This window comes from Balaenoptera borealis (genome assembly GCF_965194805.1).
Source record: "Balaenoptera borealis genome assembly, chromosome: 10".
NCBI lineage: Eukaryota > Metazoa > Chordata > Mammalia > Artiodactyla > Balaenopteridae > Balaenoptera > Balaenoptera borealis.
Window position 1 is genome coordinate 67,435,525 of NC_138874.1, and position 19,271 is coordinate 67,454,795.

At 35.4% G+C, this 19,271-nt stretch overlaps 2 protein-coding genes across 17 annotated transcripts in view; both read left to right on the plus strand.

The window, feature by feature from the left end:
* Window positions 1-19,271, plus strand: part of RGR (retinal G protein coupled receptor) — a 389,204-nt gene that overhangs the window by 78,648 nt on the left and 291,285 nt on the right. The window lies entirely within an intron of this gene.
* The window catches only part of CCSER2 (coiled-coil serine rich protein 2), a 149,438-nt gene that overhangs the window by 32,177 nt on the left and 97,990 nt on the right, over window positions 1-19,271 (plus strand). For 15 of the 16 annotated variants that reach the window (XR_014248843.1, XM_082406721.1, XM_082406720.1 and 12 more), the window contains 2 exons: window positions 3,724-5,179; window positions 6,310-6,512. Coding sequence is in view for 15 of the 16 variants with exons in the window: in XM_082406721.1 (XP_082262847.1) it covers window positions 3,763-5,179; window positions 6,310-6,512 (1,620 nt within the window). In the remaining variant the exon portion in view is untranslated. Of the gene's footprint in view, window positions 1-1,325; window positions 1,380-3,723; window positions 5,180-6,309; window positions 6,513-19,271 lie in introns of all 16 variants that reach the window. The other variant, XM_082406726.1, reaches the window with a different exon arrangement.

The window sequence follows — 19,271 nt, forward strand, 5'->3', positions numbered from 1 at the left end:
ACAGTCCATAAAATCAAATTCTGAATCATTGTTATCACCAACAGAGAATAACTTATTGACCATAAATAAACTAAAAACAAAAACAAAATTAGAAAAGAGGAAAGTTAAAATAGAAAGCACAGTTAACAAAGTTCTATTGCTGTTCTTAGTTCACTTCTGGGAGACAAGAAATGTCTGGGCTTGAGCTGCCTGTGAGGTGTACTATTCTGGCAAAGAAGTAACCTAGCTCTGTCAGGTGAATCCACTGGGTATTTTGGTGGAATTTCCAAAACTACTAAGGATAAATTTTAGAAGAGAATTAAATCATGACTCCTATTCAGATATCAAATGAACATGATAAAGGTTTTATTTATCTCATCATTAATGAGGGAGTCAGAGATATATTATAGCTGGTTCAAGGGAGAATGCAAAGGACACGTACATTTACAGATCAGGAATATTGAAGTGAATTTGCAAAGCTGGCTTCTTCCATCATGGTGGAGAGAAGTCAACTGAAATGGGCAGAATTTATTTGCATGTCTGTAGACAAGAATTGTGTGCTTTACCATTAGTTTTCTATATGTTAACCTCTATCTTTACAGAGTTGTAAAATAGTCCAATGACAATTCCTGTAGGATTAAATTATCCCTAGAAGCTGCAACATTTCATCAAAAGGATCTTTTTTGCTTATTTAAAAGTCTTAAAATTTTCTTTACAGGATGATTTTTTTCAATCTGCATTCCCAGAGAATTATTTCTTTATCCTTGATGTTTTATTAATGTAATTTAGATATATATTTGGATCTATGGTTTATTGTATTTTTCCTTTCCCTTTGTAGATTTTCTTCACCTTTATTTTAGGGCTATTTTCTATCATGTCTACCTGCTTTTTCTCTTCTATTTGTTTAGTTATTCTACTTCAGGGATACTAATTATCTTTCTGTTTAGTCTCTGTCCTACTTATTCTATCTGATTGCCTTGGTATCTCTGTCTTTTTTTCTCCTCAGTACTTAGGTTATCTTATGATTTTTCTTCTTGCCATTAGTTTGATTTTCAGTGTTTGGTTCTTTTTCTTGCTTTTTTTTCAAATTCATTGTTCTTAATTGATTTTCTTAGCTCCATAGCTTTTCTTTTCAATTCTCCTGTTTTGTCTTTTTATCTTTGAGCTTTTGATTTATTAAATGTATGTGCTTATTAGGTTGTTTTCTGTTACAAAGAACTCACTGGGGATTTCCTTATTTTCCTGTGTTATGTTTTCTTTCAGACTAGGTTCTTCTTTTGTTCTTTCCTCTTCCTTCCACCCTCTTGTTTATACAGTTGCATGGCCTTTTCTTTATATCTTGCTAGGTAAAGACTTGGATAGCGAAGTCAAGACTTTGTATCTGCCCTGATATGACATGGGTGAGTTCTCCTTGATGCCATCCTCATCTTAGCTGTGACTTTGTCTCCTCCTTTTATGGTACCCCCTCAATACATCTTTTGAGCAGTGTGTTTTATTCTCTGTCTGCTTCTCTGTAGTTGAAGGATATAAGGTGGTGGTGGGGGGAGAGTTCTTCTGGGGCTCCAGGCTCTCTTGTCTCCTTAGATTTTGTTAAGTGTCCTGTACTGGCCTTAGTCCATCCTGCCGAGGATGTAGTACATTTCTAGGGGCTTCAGACCCTTTCCTTAACTCAGAAGAATGCCTTGGAAGTCAACAGGTTCTGGTGGCCACTCTGCCTGTCTCAGCTTAGGTTTTAAAGCTTCTGTGCTGAAGATGTTCTCCTGGACTTTTCTAGGGCATGCCAAATCAGGTCTCTATCCAAACCGGAGGATATTTATTAAAATATTAAAATATTTATATATTAAAATTTTCAAGTTTTATTAACTCACCAATTTTTCTCATTATTGCTTCTAGGCAGTGTAATCAGGCTAGGAGCCAGATCACACTGTGCAGAATCTTTTTCTGGCCACTACTTTTTAAAGTTTAGAGATTTTTAGTTTAATCATTTTCTTGTTTGACTGTAGCTGGTGGATTTTTGGCTGAAAAATGACACACACACACACACATATGTATAGTCTGTCTCTCTTTTTTTTTTTATTTTATTTTATTTATTTTTGGCTGCTTTGGGTCTGCGCGCGACCTTTCACTAGTTGTGGCGAGCGGGGGCTACTCTTTGTTTCGGTGCACAGGCTTCTCATTGCGGTGGCTTCTCTTGTTGAGGAGCACGGGCTCTAGGCACGGGGCTTCCATAGTTGTGGCTCGCGGGCTCTAGAGCGCAGGCTCAGCAGTTGTGGTGCATGGGCTTCGCCGCTCCGTGGCACGTGGGAACTTCCGGACCAAGGCTTGAACCCTTGTTCCCTGCATTGGCAGGCAGATTCCCAACCACTGCGCCACCAGGGAAGCCCTAGTCTGTCTCTTTTATTAGATATTGGGGATAGGAAGTTCTGTAATTCTGTTTCACCCCACTATCTTTACTTAAAAGTCTGTATGATTTTCTAAATATTTACTTTTGAGATGATTAATAACACATATGTACTCTAGAAGCTCTCTAATTCTTAATGTCAGGAATGATTTGGAATCCATTTTTTTTAATTGAAAAAATAAAACCAACAAGTTGAAGACAATGTCTTAAGGTACATAATTTAAAAAAAAAATCAGTGACCCTAAGGCATGTGTTTATCTTTTATTTGAATTTTGCTCTTGTATGTGGTGTTACGACATTTTTATATAACCACAATGAACATATAGTGACCATATGATATTTTTGTTAATGTTAGGGCATTTTAATATTTTTATCTCATTTTTGTAATCTCATCAGATGACATATTATAATTTAAGTTACTCAAATAGAGGACACTTTCTATTTTTATGCTCTTTTGTGTTCATTGAACCTTTTTGTTGTTTTTTATTACCTTTAAAATAATTTGAGGGACTTCCCTGGTGGTGCAATGGATAAGACTTCACGCTCCCTATGCAGGGGTCCTGGGTTTGATCCTTGGTCAGGGAAGTAGATCCCGCATGCATGCTGCAGCTAAGAGTTCGCATGCCACAACTAAGGAGCCCGCCTGCTGTGACTAAGACCCAGTGCAACCAAATAACTAAATATTAAAAAAAATAAATTTGAGAGGTTGAGATTAATGGACTAATCAATGTTATTAAATCATTATACTTCTCACCCTGGCACTAACTGTAATGTATGTTTATATTACTGGATAGAAATTCTTTTGAGATATTTGCTTAAAATGACAGCTGATATTTCAGCCCTTGATGCCAGAAGAATTTTTTTGGTACTGTTGGATTCTTTATCCACATCCTTCCCGTAACTTTAATAATGAAAGTTTTAAAATGTATTCCAGTTTTTATAAGATCAAATGCACTTAAAAATAAAACCAAAGCCACGTTTTTATTTTTAAAGGAAATAATGTTACCCAAAATGGAAGAAATAATTTGGATTGGAAATTGGAAGATGTGCTGTAGAAGTGTTATTTTTTAATACAAATTTGATATTCTAATTTTATTATTTCTGGATTTTGCTATCATCATCCATAGCCCAAGTTAATAAAAGCGTTTACAAAAATGTTTATTTTCTTCTAACATAAAGTTATTAATTAGTACAATCAGTATTTATTAAGAGTTCTGTAGGAATTATGGTAACTTTTGGTTTTTGCTGCATTTAATTATTTAAGAATATGCATTCATATTATGTAATAATCCATGTAATTATCCTTATTTAGAAATGTTTAATCTGCTTTTTTGTCTCCTCAGATTTTGTCAAATTTTAAGAACAAATGCACCATATAGCTCATGGAAGAAAAAACACAAATCAAGACTTTTTTGGGTTCCAAGTTGCCAAAGTATGGAACAAAACCTGTAAGAAGTACACTGCAGCCAATTCCAAATGGAAAACCTGTTAATTTATTGGGAACGTCCAAGAGTAGCAATGCCAAAAGTTACATCAAAAATAATGGCTCTGATTGTTCATTGTCCCATTCATTTAATTGGAGAACGGCAAATAAATACCAATTTAGTGCACAAAGTCCTGAAGAGCCTAACGGTACTCAGAGTTCACATGATAAAGAAATTGATCCTGAAAAACATGCACCTGCTCAAGGAATGTTTGATAAAAATGGGATGAAGGGAGGTTTGAAAAGTATTTCTTTACTCACATCAAAGTTAGCAAAGCCATCTACTATGTTTGTGTCATCTGCAGAAGAGTTAAACCAAAAGTCTTTGTCTGGACCGTCTAATTTGGGTAAATTCACCAAAGGCACATTATTAGGAAGGACTTCATATGCTTCAGTCAGTGCTCCAAAATCGCAGTTGAATGGATTTTATGGAAACCGATCAGCTGGTAGCATACAAAGGCCTAGAGCAAACTCCTGTGCCACCAGAAGCAGTTCTGGAGAAAGCTTAGCACAATCCCTAGATAATATTAAATCTCTTGCTTGTGAAAAAATGGTTAGGTCACAGAGTTTTTCACATTCCATTCAGAATTCCTTCCTTCCACCTTCATCTATAACCAGATCACATTCCTTCAATAGAGCTGCAGATCTTACAAAGCCTTATCAGAATCAACAGCTACCCATTAGAGTGCCTCTGAGGTCAAGTATGCTAACAAGAAATTCTCGGCAGTCGGAAGTACTCAATGGGAATGAACATTTAGGGTATGGATTTAATAGGCCTTATGCTGCTGGTGGAAAGAAGTTGGCTTTACCAAATGGCCCGGGTGTAACTTCCACTTTGGGTTATAGGATGGTTCATCCCTCTCTACTGAAATCTGGCCGACCTCCATTTTCTGGGACTATCACAGTTGATGGTAATAAAAATTCACTGGCTGACACATGTATAGAGGAAGATGCTGTACTTGTGGCTAAGGACAGAGCTAAGGATAAGGACCAAGAACTAATTGAAAATGATAGTTATAGAACAGAAAATGACCAGACCATGAAGCATGATGCTAAAATTAGATACCTGAGTGATGATGTGGATGACATTTCATTGTCTTCTCTGTCATCTTCTGATAAGAATGATTTAAGTGAAGACTTCAGTGATGATTTTATAGATATAGAAGATTCCAACAGAACTAGAGTAACTCCAGAGGAAATTTCTCTCAAAGAAGAAAAGTGTGAAAATGTACCACCGAAGGATATATTTGATTCCCCCAAGGAAAATGAAAAATCCTTCAGTAAAACTGATGAGTGGATAGATATAAGTGTCTCTGGTAAATATTAATGTCCTTAATTTTTTTTGCTTTCTCCTAGATAATAGAACTGAATTTACACTTAGGATTATCTTCTGATTAATTCCAGGATACTAACAATTTCATGGAAGGATGGATCTAGACAAAATTGGAATGGGGCAACATTTACTTTCCTTGTGACTTTTGTCCCTTGTTCTATTTTTCATGCTAAAACAACATCCATAAAAACATTCATTCCCTTATGGTATTTTACCTTTGCTCTTCTTTGTCACACACAGGCTTATTCCTGCTTGCTTCAAAATTATTTTTTTTCCCTGCTTCCTCCAATCAGTGGCAGCCTGTTTTAAACCATCTCTTCCTTTAGGGTAGTAGATCACTACTATTTGTTAAGAGTAAAGCTGTACCGAAGGGTAAATGGACTAATATAGGTTATGTCCAATCTAATGAATTTTTTTATCCTAGGCAATTTTCATTTTTTTAAAGGAAGACTTAGATTTCTTGCTTAGTAGACTTAATAGTTAAACTTTCAGAGGAGCTTTATTTTTTTAATTGAGGAGAGTGAGATAGCACCTGTTAAACATTTCTTCTTATACTTGGTAATCCTGGTGCTAAATACTGGAGAAAATACATCTCTGTGCCCATCTGGCCTGAAAAAGGAACAAACTGAGGGTTTGGGTATAGGCATGTAGTCTGGTTGAGGGACTAGGCCATCCCTAGAGATGTGCATAAACCCTTGACTGTCTGAGGGTCTTCTAGTTAGGAGTGACTGCTGGAGCAAGTTATTTCCTTATAAGGAGTCAACTGCAAGGTTAAATGATATACACAGAGTAAAGAGTTTCCTGGGCAGTGCTTAAAAATAAATATCTTAGGAAATATTCAAAGAATATGAGGCTTTATGTACATTTCTAGAAATATTGCAGAAGTGAAAGATGGCTCAATGAATTTTCTTTATTGGGAAATATTTCAGTAGGTTATTTTTAAGATGTTGCATCTTGATTTTTTTATTGTTTAGATTTAGAAGATGCTAGTTATGAATACTTTTTTGCCAACTTTTTTGCTATATCAAATTATTAAAGCTTATATTTTTTGAACCTGAGAATTATATTTTTGTGAATTAATAACTTTTTTTTCCCTCTCTTTTAAAAAATCAGTTGAAGACAGGAGTGAATGTTCAAAACATGCTTCTGGAAACAACTTGATTTCACCAGATACAGATTACAGAGCTGGTTCTTCATTTGAACTCTCTCCATCTGATAGCTCTGATGGAACGTACATGTGGGATGAAGAGGGCTTGGAGCCCATTGGAAATGTCCACCCAGTTGGGAGCTATGAGTCCTCTGAGATGAACAGCATAGTATGTATGGATTTATATACCATTTTGGAACATTTTGTTTACTTTGCTATAGAGAGACTTGGGATATTGATTGGATTTTTTAAATTTATGAACTAACTCTCCTAGTTTGTGAAATGGGAATTCATATCTCTTAAGGGCCTACAAAACATCTGGTCTTAATACATAAGCATATATTTGTATCATATAGCACGAGTTAAATATGTTCTCATACACACATATTCATAATATAGTTGACCCTTGAATAACATGGGTTCGAACTACGAGGGTCCACTTATATGTGAATCTTTTTCAATAGTAAAAATACTACAATACTACACAGTCTGTGGTTGGTTGAATTTGCGGATGCGGAAATGCGGGTATGGAGGAACAGCGTATATATAGAGTGCCGATTGTAAGTTAAATGTGGATTTTCGACTGTGTGTAGGAAACACTCTTTTCAAATTTTACCATCAATTCTCCATCCTTTCTCAGACTACCTTCTAAGCTGCTTTGATCTTGGGGCTTCACCATGGCCTTTTGAGACCCTTTGTCACTCTGGTAACAAGGATCTCACACATGCCGATACTGCCAGAGGGTCTCACACATGCAGTTACTGCTGTGGCCTGCAGATGGCATATAGCACTTTTACTCACAACATACTGACCGGTACTAATCTTATGTACTGAGTGGGCAGGAAGTGTAATTTTCTTGTGTGCCTGGTAGGCAAGGGCACCAGATATGGATGAGCACTAGAGGACCTACCATATATTTATACATGCATATTTTAAGAAAAATTGCAAGTAATGTGGATTATATGCCATGTGAGTAAAGTATAGTTGGTGTAATTAAAGTTATTCCCTGTAGTTACTGAGTATATAAAATCAGTTTTCCAGTAGTTGTATGGGAAAATTGGTAGTCTTTGTGGATATACTAAATTCCAGGTAGACTTCAGGTGATGTAATTTTCACAGGTTTATTCATATAAACCTGTGACTTGGAAAAAAATAAACGTTGTTACCAGAGGCTTGTTAAATTGCACAGACATGGAGAGGACATGTACTTAATTTAGAGGCAGCATCTCTTATTTCGTTAGATAAAGGAAGTTCAGAAAATATTACAGTTTAGGGCCTTATGTGCTCTCTTACTAGGACTTTTAAAGCGAATATGATTGAAGTTGAAATGACCATTGTGTCCAGTAGATGGCAGCAGTCAGCCGCCTAGTACCTGACATTTTTCAGACAGTTCACTGTTCTTGTAACATAAATGATGAAATAGCCTCTGGAAGAGTTCAGTACACATCTGAATTGACCATTAGTCTCTAAGATCCATGAATTTCCTCCTTAATCATTTGGCTTGTGTATATGGGATGGGAGACTACAAAAGTGTTCATTCTGTGCTTTGGAACGGAATGGTGTCTGTGTGTTCTCTTCGGATCTAAGAGGAAGGTAGTCTGAGAAAGGATGGAGAATTGATGGTAAAATTTGAAAAGAGTGTTTAAGATCTACTGTGATAGTGGATTTACCATTTATGCTCTAAAATTCTATCAACTGTTTGCTTTTTCTATTTTAAATTAATTTTGTTACATGTGTACCTGTTTAGAATTGTTTCCTTGGTGAATTGGACTTCCAGTCATTGTTTAGTGATCCTCTCTAACCCTCATATGCTTTTTGTCTTAAGGCCTCTTTTTTTTCAGAATTAGTATATTTTACCAGTTTTATTTATATATTTTCTATCCTTTCACTATCAGCTCTTTTGATATATAACAAATAGGTTATTATTTTTTAAAAGATACAATCTGTCTTTTGCTTTTAACTGGTGAGTTTGGTCCTTTATGTTTGCATTTATTGATATACTTGGAATTAACTCTGTTATCTTATATTTTTATTTAAATTATCTCACTTTTTCTGTTTCTTCTTTCTCCTTTTTCTAAAATAGTATATCTAACTTACCCAAAAAGAACTTTAGTCTGTTCTCATTTTCCTTTGTCTCTCCATTGCCTCCTTTGTCTCACCAAAGACATTTCCTAATCTTGTGTCCTTCCCCACAAGCACCACTATGGTTGTTCTTTACAACAGTGCTCATTCCGGTCCAGGTTGAGGTTAGGAGCCTTCACTAGAATGTGAGTCAGCTGTGTCCACAACTAACAGTTTAGTTCAAATCCATTGTTTAGTTTAGCTGATTTTCTCTTTGAAGAAAGCAGTGTGTTGATGCAGTCTGGTGCAAGCTCCTTATCTTGTCATAGGTCCTAACAGTTTGTAGACGGACTACTTTGCATAGCACTTGTCTAGAATCTAGGCTATTTTTTTTTTTTTTGCTTAAATATTGACAGTGGTTTGTTGAGGTATAATTTAAATACAATAAAATGTACAAGTCTTTTGCATATAGCATAGGGAATTTTGAAAATGTGTGTACTTGTTTAACAATCATCCGCATTTATGACATAGAATATTTCCTGCACACCAGAATATTTCTTGTGCTCTTCAGTCATTCTGTTACCCCACCCCAGGAGCAACCACTGTTCTGATTTCTATTGCTGTAGCTTAGTTTTGCCTTTTCCTGAATTCAATATGAGTAAAATTATAGACATATGTTGTTTATATCTGGCTTCTTCTAATAAATGTTATATGCATATTTGTTAGTTGTTGTTTGCTCATTCTTCTTGTTACATAATAATCCATTGTGTGAATATATTGTAATTTATTTTATTCTGCTGTTGATTGACATTTAGATTGTATCTGGTTTTGGGCTACTGCTTCTGCTGTGAAGATTTTGCAGCATGTTTTTTGGTGAACATTTATGCATTTCTGTTCACAAAATATGCAGGAGAGGAATCGCTGGATTATAGGGTATACTTATGTCTATAGCTTTAGATGCTTTCAGTTTTCCTAAGTGGTTGTATCAGTTTAAACTCTCACTAGCAGTAAATAAGCATTCCAGAAATTCCACTTTCTAGTTTATACTTTATGTTGTCTGTTTTTTTTGCATTTTTGCTATTCTGGTGGGGGTATAGTAGTATTGCATTGAGATTTTTGTCCTGTGGTTTGTGGTAACTACTTGTTTGCCATTAGTATATACTCTTCTGTGAAGTGCCTTCTGTTGGGCTCTATGTATTTTTTCTTAATTGGTTTGTAAAAATCGTTTATATATTTTGGATATAAATTTTATATATATACACACACATATACACATATGTGTATACATTTTTATATATATGGATTGCTTTAAAAACCTTTTAATAGTGTCTTTTGATGAATAGAATTTAACAATTTAACATTTTTCCTTTATTATTAGCACTTTTTGCACTGTGAGAATTTTTTGTCTACTCTAAAGTTATGAAGGTATATTCCAATGTTTATTTTTAAAAGCTTTGTTTTTTAACCTTTCCTATTAAGGTCTACAAGCCATCTCGGAATTATTTTTGTGCATGATATAAGGTAGAGGTCAAGATTAATTTTTTTTCTTCTTTTGGAAAAGTCATATTTTTCCTACTCTACTGCAGGGTTTTCTTTGTCGTAAGTCAGTAACTGTATCTATGTATTTCTTGCCTCTCTTTTAGTTCATTGGTCTCTTTGTTTATCCTTGTGTCAGTGCTACACTGCTTTAATTGTTGTAGCTTTAAAATAAGTATTGACGTCTGGTAGTGTAAGTCTTCTAGTTTTGTTCTTTTCCAAGGTTTCCCTAGTTGGCTTTTTGTAATCTATTTAAATGTTAGAATGAGTTTGTCAGTTTCTGCAAAGAACCTATAGGGATTTTGAATGGGATTGCATTGAATTTATAGATCAGTCTGGGGAGAAATAACATATTTACTATAGTGAGTCTTCTACTTTATGGGTGTGGTCTGTTCATTTATTTGGGACTTTAAGAAATATTTATTGCTAATATTTTGTACTTTTCTGTAAAATTTTATACATATTTGCATTATTTTTAGATATTTGATTTGGTTGCTATAAATGGTACCACTTTAAAAATTTTATTTCCTGAGTTTTTTATATATAAAAATACTTGATTTTTATATTTTGACCTGTTTTTTCAGTGACCTTGGTAAATCCACTTACTAGTTTTGATAATTTGCCTGTGAATGTTTTTGTAGTTTCTACATATACTATACAATGATACCATTTGCAAAGGCTCAACATCCCTCCTAAACCCTCCTCCCACCCCACCCTTTATTGCACTGGTTAGAACCTCCAACATAATGTTGAATTGAAATAGTGATAGAATTTTAGGAAAATTTTAATAGCTCACCATTAATATTTGTGTGTATGCATATGTGTGTGTGTGGGGGGGGTTGTAGATATTTTTCATCAGATTAAAGAAGTTCCCTTTTACTTTATTTGCTGAATTTTTGTTGTGAGTGAATGTTAATTTTTTTATCACTTTCTCTACATCTATTGAAATGATTAAATTATTATTGTTATTTCTGTTAGCGTGGTAGATTGCATTTCTTTTTTTTTTTTGGGCCGTGCTGTGCCGCTTGCAGGATTTTAGTTCCCCGACCAGGGACTGAACCCGTGCCCCCTGCAGTGGAAGTGTGGAGTCCTAACCACTGGACTGCCAGGGAATTCCCTAGATTGTATTTATTGATTTTCAAATATTAAACCACCTTTCCATCCCTGGAATAGATTTACTTGGCACTTGAGTGTGATGTACTATCCTCTTATAATGTTGTTAACTTGATTTCCTAATATTGAATATGTATTTATGTTCATTTTTTTTGCATTTATGTTCATGAGCAAGATTGCTTTGTAATTTTCCTCTTTTTTTGTGGGGGAGGGGGTATTCTTGTGGTGTTCTGGTATCAGGGTTATGTTGGCTTTATAAATGGGTTGAAAAGTGTTACTTTTTTTTTTTCCCTTTGAAGAGTTTATGTACAATTCATGTGGCTTCTTCCTTAAATGTTTAAAAGAATTCACCAATGAAACCTTTTGGACCTGGAGTTTTCTTTGTGAAAAGAATTTTAAGAACAGATTTAATTTTTAAAATAGATGTTGGCCCATTAAGGTTTATATATATATTTATTCTTGTGTTGGTTTTGAGAACTTGTCCATTTCATCTAAGATGTCATTTGTTGGTGAAGGTTGTTCAGGATTATCTTATTTTTTTTTAAACATCCTTATGGTCTTGTAGTGATGTTCACTTTTTCATTCCTGATTCCTGATTCCTGCTAATTCATTCATTAGCACCCTAGTAGCAAATATAAAAATGAGTTTCTTCTAATGTGTCTTACTTTAAAACAATGATTTCTAAACCATGTTGTATAGGCCATCTTTTTTTTTTAACCTTTAATGCATTTATGTATCTGTGGATAATACATGATATCGTTTTGTATATCTGTTTTACAACTTATATAAGTGATACATGATGTTCTGTGATTTTTTTCTTTTTACTCAGTTTTATGTCTTTGCGGTACATGTGTATTTATATTATAGGTCTATTTCATTTATTTTTACTACTGTATAATATCATTTAAATATACTATTTTTTTGCTCTCCGTTCCTCTGCTAATGGACATTCAAGTTATTCCTCACTAGTAATATCAAGACAGTGCAGCAGTGAACATTCTTACTCATGTTTCTTTGATCATATATGTCAGGATTTCTCTAGGATATAAACCTAGGGATAGCATTACTGGATCAGAGGATCTGTGGATATTCAGCTTTACCAGATGCTGCCAAATATCTTCCTAAAATGGTTCTACTAATTTATACTTTGCAGCAGTGAATGAAAATTTCTCTTGCTCCTTATCTTAGCCCACTTGCTATTATCTGACTTTAAAATTTTAGCCAGTCTGTTGAGTGTGAAATGATACTCATTTTAATTTGCATCTACATCACTATTAATTTTATAATTTTTTCATATATTTACTGGTTGTTTGGTTTCCTTTTCTGTGTATTACTTATTTACTGATTTTTCTACTGAGTTGTTTGTCTTTTTCTTCTTGATAAAAAGTTTCTTGTGTGGTCTGAATTTAATTCTTGTTAAATAAAACAAATATTTCTTGTCACAAATATCTTCTCTCAGCCATTGGCTTCTAACTTTTTTTTTTTTTTAATTTATTTATTTATTTATTATTTATTTTTGGCTGTGTTGGGTCTTCGTTTCTGTGCGAGGGCTTTCTCTAGTTGTGGCGAGCGGGGGCCACTATTCATCGCGGTGCGCGGGCCTCTCACTATCGCGGCCTCTCTTGTTGCGGAGCACAGGCTCCAGACGCACAGGCTCAGTAGTTGTGGCTCACGGGCCCAGTTGCTCCACGGCATGTGGGATCCTCCCAGACCAGGGCTCGAACCCATGTCCCCTGCATTGGCAGGCAGACTCTCAACCACTGCGCCACCAGGGAAGCCCCTTCTAACTTTTTTTGTTGCCTTTACCATGTATAGTTTTAAATTTTCATGTAATTAAATTTAGTAATGTTTTTCTTTATGGTTTTTACTGTGTGTGTGTGTGTGTGTGTGTGTGTGTGTGTGTGTGTGTGTGTATGATAAAGACAAAAGCCAGGGCTCTGAGACAAGCTAGATTAAAAATCCCATCACTGTCATGTACTAGTTGTATATCTTTGGATTCTGTTCCTTTTTTTTTTTTTTTTTTTAATAAAATGGAGATAATAACAGTACATATCTCCAGGGCTGATATTAGGAAGTACATGCCTGAATGTTTTAACAGCCATGTGATAATGGTTGTTGAGTACTTTGAGTATCATCTCGGACTACCCCCTGGAATTGCAGTGAACCTTAAGTAAGGTCATACATATAAAATACTTAATGCCAGGGAAATAACAAGAGCTCAACAAATGTTAGCTATTTATTATTTTTCTGTTGTCTTCATTTGTTTACATGTAAGACTTTAATCCATCTGAAGTTGGTATGAGGCATAATAATTTACCCTCAGTAATGTTCTTTCATAATATACTTGCTGTGCAAAAAAGACTTAACATAGCAGGCCTGAGATTGCCTATCCTTAGCTGGCCCTTTGCTGGTAAACAGTTCCCTTACTGTGATACGAAACTTTCCCTAAGTGATAAAGAGTGGTTCACTGTGCCTCAACTGTGCATGTGGTTTATTCTGTGTACCTGCTTTCCTTCTGGGGTTCTGGAGTTTTGGTATGTCCTAGGCAGAGGGTGCCCATGTCACCAGCCCTCAATAAAAACAACCGAATTTCTTAGGAACGTCTGTAATAGACAACACTTTTCACGTGTTGTTACAACTTGTTGCTGGAGGAATTAAGCATACGCTGCGATTCCACTGGGAGAGGACTCTTGGAAGCTTATACTTTGTTTTTTCAACTTCGTCCCATGTGCCTTTTCCTTTTTTTATTTTGTTTCGTGTCTTTGTGCTGGAACAAATCTTAGCTGTGAATATCTATGACTGCTGAGTCCTGTGAGTCCTTCTTGTGAACCATCTAACCTGGGGGTGGTCTTGAGGACTCTGACATAGGTACTGATTAGAAGTTATCTTTGTTCGCTGCAGTAAGTATATTTTTAATTTATCATCTTTTATATTTTTATAATAATCCTTTGAAGTAGCTATGGACCAGTTACTAACTCTTGCTTCAGATCTGGATGAGTTTAGATGCGTTGAGTGAACTGATATTGATAGGTTGGGAACTAGCTTGCTGACTGTTGTACTCTCAGTCCTGTATTCTTGTTTTTCAGCCTTATATCTACTCAGGATAACTGAGCATTTTAAAACTCAGGAAACTTTTAGTCGACATTTAACTTTTTTGAACATGAAATATAGCATTTTTTTTTGTTAGTAAATATTGTCCGAATCATATTGTATGTGAACAATTAGAGGCAAAAACATTTTCCACTGTTGTACACCGAATCACAACCCTCTTTGCTGTGGTGCTGTGACCAATATAAGAGCTCTCATTGAAGAGGAATTGAATTACAATGTCACAATGACTGATTTCCTAACACTGATATATTTAGGGATTGATAATTTTAAATCATCACATGGAGTGCTTTTATTTTTGGAAGGATTTTTATGGAAGGCTAAAGAAGTGGTTGAACCAGATTTTCCCTGAAAGTGTCTAGCTTTATTTTTCTATTTTATCAGCCTTGACTTATGTTCACGTAGTAGGCAGGTTTAACCTTATCATTTAAATAGAACCTTTTTTACTTTGAAATGTAGATTCAAATTCTTGCTTGAATGCTTTTGACACATCAGTAAGTAGTTATGCCTCATGATGCTAACACATTTTATTACAAATTTTTTTACCTGTGTTTTACTAAGGGAACAGCTGGCTAGATTTGGGTTTCTACCTTTGTGGCTGACGTTGCTAGACTTTATTGAGACTTAAATGTATGCTGAATATCATAATATTCTTAGCAGTAATTTACGTGGGAATAGGACTCCCATAGGTTTTTTTGCACTGAATTTTGGAATTTCCTGTGGTCTAGAAATGTAGCAGAGGAATACTAGAATATCAAATTTGGTTTTTATTTTTCATATTTAGTTTTATTTGGCTTTAATTTGTTTCCTGTTTCTTTGGGGTATATTAACAGGGACCAGCAAGCTACAGCCTTGAGGCTGCCCACCCATTTTTGTAAGTAAATTTACGTATATGTAAAGTTTAATTTACACGTAGTCTGTGGCTGCTTTCTGCCACTGTGGCAGTATTGAGTAGTTAACAACAGAGACTATTGCACACAAACCTAAATATTTACTATCTGGGCTTTGAGAAGATGTTTGCTGACCCCTACATTAGAACACTGCAGATAATTTTAAAGATTCAGAAATTAACTTTTTAAACCAAATAAAAATCTATGGAAAATTTTTAGGCATTTAGTTTTCTCTTTGTTGTCATTGCTACGCCGTTCTTCCTCTGACCCGCAGTGGAAGGTATCCATCAATCCATTTAACATATTTGAGTGACCATCATGTGCAGAGCACTGAGGATACAGTGATCAAGACAGCTGTAGGATCTGTTTTTGTGCTTATATTCTATTAAGGCAAATGTAGTTGAAATATTTAGCTAACTCATTAATTATCTTCAATCGCTAAGTGGAGAAAGTGCTACAAAGGAGAATTACAAAGTGTGAAAGTGTATTATTGGAAAACCTGGTCTGGTGTGAGTGTAAGGTAAGGCTTTTTCAGGAAATGATGTTTAGGTTTAGTTGGCCCAGGGATACAGTAGGTAAAAAGGGTATATGTAATTGGAAGAATGTCAGGTGTTTTAGTAAACGGGATATGGAAATGCCTTGAAGTAGGAAGGGATCATGGAGTGTTTGCGGAAATATGAGAAGGCCAGTATGGCCTGAGCACTGACACAGAGGGGAGGAGTGGCAGGAGAGAGGAGGCTATTAGTATCGAGCTTTTATGGAGCACAAAGGGTTTGAATCTTTATCCTAAAAACTGAAGGGGAGCTGTTGGAGGATTTTAAGCTGGAAAGGGACATAATTTGATTCACATTTTAAAACCGCTCTGTATAAAGATTGAATTAGGGGGCTTCCCTGGTGGCGCAGTGGTTAAGAATCCGTCTGCCAATGCAGGGGACACGGCTTCGAGCCCTGGTCCGGGAAGGTCCCACATGCCACGGAGCACCTGGGCCCATGCACCGCAGCTGCTGGGCCTGTGCTCTGGAGCCCGCAGACCACAACTGCTGAGCCCACATGCTGCAACTGCTGAGGCCTGTGCGCCTGGAGCCCATGCTCCACAACAGGAGAGGCCACTGCAGTGGGAGGCCCGTGCACCGCAACAAAGAGTAGCCACAACTAGAGAGAGCCCACGCACAGCCAAAAATATAAATAAATAAGTAGAAAAAAAAATTGAGTTAGAAGAGAGAGAGAAAGTATGCTGGAAGCTGTCATTCAAGTGAGGGGTGGTAGTGGCTTGGGCTAAAGTGACGGTAGAGTGAAGATGTAGTGGGGTCAGCAATCTTGAAAACGGGTTTAGAGGGTACAGCTGATGAAATTCAGTTACTCATTGACGGTAGGGGAGAAAAGTGTCACTTCCTCCCGTTTAGAAGTTATGATTAGTACTGTTGCTCTCATTCATTCTGCCAGAATCATCCTAAATTGTCAGTTTGACTTGTTATTTTCCTGATGATTTTCCCATTCCTTATAATGTCAAATGTAAACTCCTTGACTGGCTCTCCATGGTCTGTTCTCACTTTATACAGGTCTGTCTAGTTGCTTTTAATCTCCAGTTCCTACTACATGTCTTGAATATAGTTGATATTTCTCTCTCTCATCACTCTTTTAGGTTTCTGGCACTAAATAAAGACTCAATATATACTTGTTGAAATGGGTGCCATGATGACATGCCATTTAATTCAAAATAAATGGAAACCCTTAAACTAAATATAATGTTTAATATTATTCAGTATTTTTCCATACACATTGTGACATAACCTATTTACAAAGTAAGTTTCTAAGGTACCACGTGTCATAATAGCAAGTTGCAAGTAACTAAAAATGTGACATTAGCATAGGTGTGATAGTGGAGGGACAGCTTACAGAAAGTTGAGACCGTCCTAATATAGGTAAATGAAAATCTCAAACTGACATTAATATTTTCAGTATGCTCTGATATAGAATACAGAACTTGAATGCATAGAAGGGATCTAATCCAACTCATTTAACTATTTTACAGATAAGGGGAAGGAATGAGATGAGGAAACTAAAGTTTTCTTAGTTTCCTTTTTTTTAGCTAGACTAGTGAATCTCCCATGTCCATTTAATTACTAGCGTAGCTTCTTTTTTGGCCTGTTAATGTAACTTTTAGGTTTAAAAACAAAGTTTAAATTTATCACACATGGTTGTTGTGACCCTTTAAACATAATACTTCACTCTATATTGTTTCTTGTAGATTAAATCTGTTTAATATGGAGTTCAATTCAGTAATTATTTATTGAGCTTCTGGTACATCTCAGACACTCTGTTAAGTGCTGAAGTTACTGAATATGCATAAGGCTGTCTTTGTCCTTTATGAATTCAAAATCTAGTATGATAGGCAAATATAAATAGATAATCATAGTATAATTTTTAAGTGATATCATGCATGCTGTGTTAGCATGTGCATGATATACTTAAGAGGAAGTGACATCTGAGTTGAGTTTTGAAAAATGGATACAAAGTTGACCAACTGGTCAAGGAAAAGGGAGGGTGAGCATTTTAGGCATAAAGAATAGCATGTACAGTGACCTGGAGAGATCACAAAATCATGATGTATGAGAGGAATATCTGCACACTAATAGTATAAAGTGTGAAGTAGAGAGTAATTAGAGATGAAGCTGTGGAATTAATAAAGTGGAAAGGAAGAAAAATCTTATATCTCAAATCAGAAAGACAAGTGATGTTTACAAATCAGATTTTAGAATAAGACAGATATAATTTAAATATTATATCAACATCTATATTTCAGATCTTTATACACACTTCCTGTCTGTCTAAACTCCTTCTGGGTCAAAGCCTGTGTTTCAGAGAAAAAGTTAGTGAATTTAAAAGTAGTTTGTCTTATGGTTACCAAGGGAGAAAAGGCGGGGGAGGGGTAAATTGGGAGATTGGGATTGACATATGTACACTACTATATGTAAAATAACTAATAAAAACCTACTGTATAGCACAGGGAACTCTAGTCGATACTCTGTAATAACCTATATGGGAAACGAATCTAAAAAAGAGTGGATATATGTATATGTATAACTGATTCACTTTGCTGTACAGCAGAAACTAACACAACATTATAAATCAACTATACTCCAATAAAAATGAATTAAAAAAATAAAAGTAGTTTTTAAAAAAAAAAAAGAGTAATTAGTTCACTACCAAGTCCCTTTTACCTAACATAGGACCTGGCATAGAGTAGATGCATAGTTAGTAATATTTATGAAGAAAATACTGAATTCTGTGAGTTGGATCAGATAGTTATTAAAACTAGTTATGGTTAATGAGGACACTGAAGACTGAGGAGTTAAATGCCTTTTATGAATTTTAGGAGTTGTTGAAGTTGCTGTTCTAACCTAAATGATTAGTCACTTCAGAACTGTTAATTTGTACCCCCATAGGAAACACCTTTATCAGTGAAAGTAAGGTGTTTATATAGAATTCCTTTGACTTTAGTCTTGCAGACTCCGTTCATTTCCACAGTTACTTTGGACAGTGCTTTATTCCCCTCACCTCCTTCAGTGAGGTTGTTTCATAAACTTAAAAAAAAAAAAAGCATGATTAAGATTTACTCTTTGTGCTATAAAGATCATTGAATTTTGACAAATGCTTAATGTCTTGTATCATAAAGAATAGTTTCACCATCCAGAAAATGTCCCCTATATTTTATGTTTATCCCTCCCTGCAGTGAACCCCTTGCAAACACTAATGTATAGACCATCTCTATAATTTTGTCTTTTTAAGAATGTCATATAATTGAAATCATACAGCACATAGCTTTTTCATATTGGTTTCTTTCATTTAGCAATATGAATTTAAGATACATCTGGGCCTTTCTGTGGCTTGCTACCTCATTTCTTTTTATTGATGAATAATATTGCATTGTACCACAGTTTGTTTATCCATTCAGCTATCAAAGGACATGTTGGTTGCTTCATTTTTGGCCATTATGAATAAAGCTGCTATAAATATTCACATGCAGATATTTATGTGGACAGGTGTTTTCAACTCATTTGGGAAAATACCAAAGAGTGCAAATGCTCAATCACGTGGTGAGACTGTTTAGCCTTATAAGAAACTGCCAAACTGTTTTGCAAAGTAGCTGTACCATTTTGCATTTCCACTGGCAGTGAGTGAGAGTTCTAGGTCCTCTGTGTCCTCACCAGCAATTGGTAT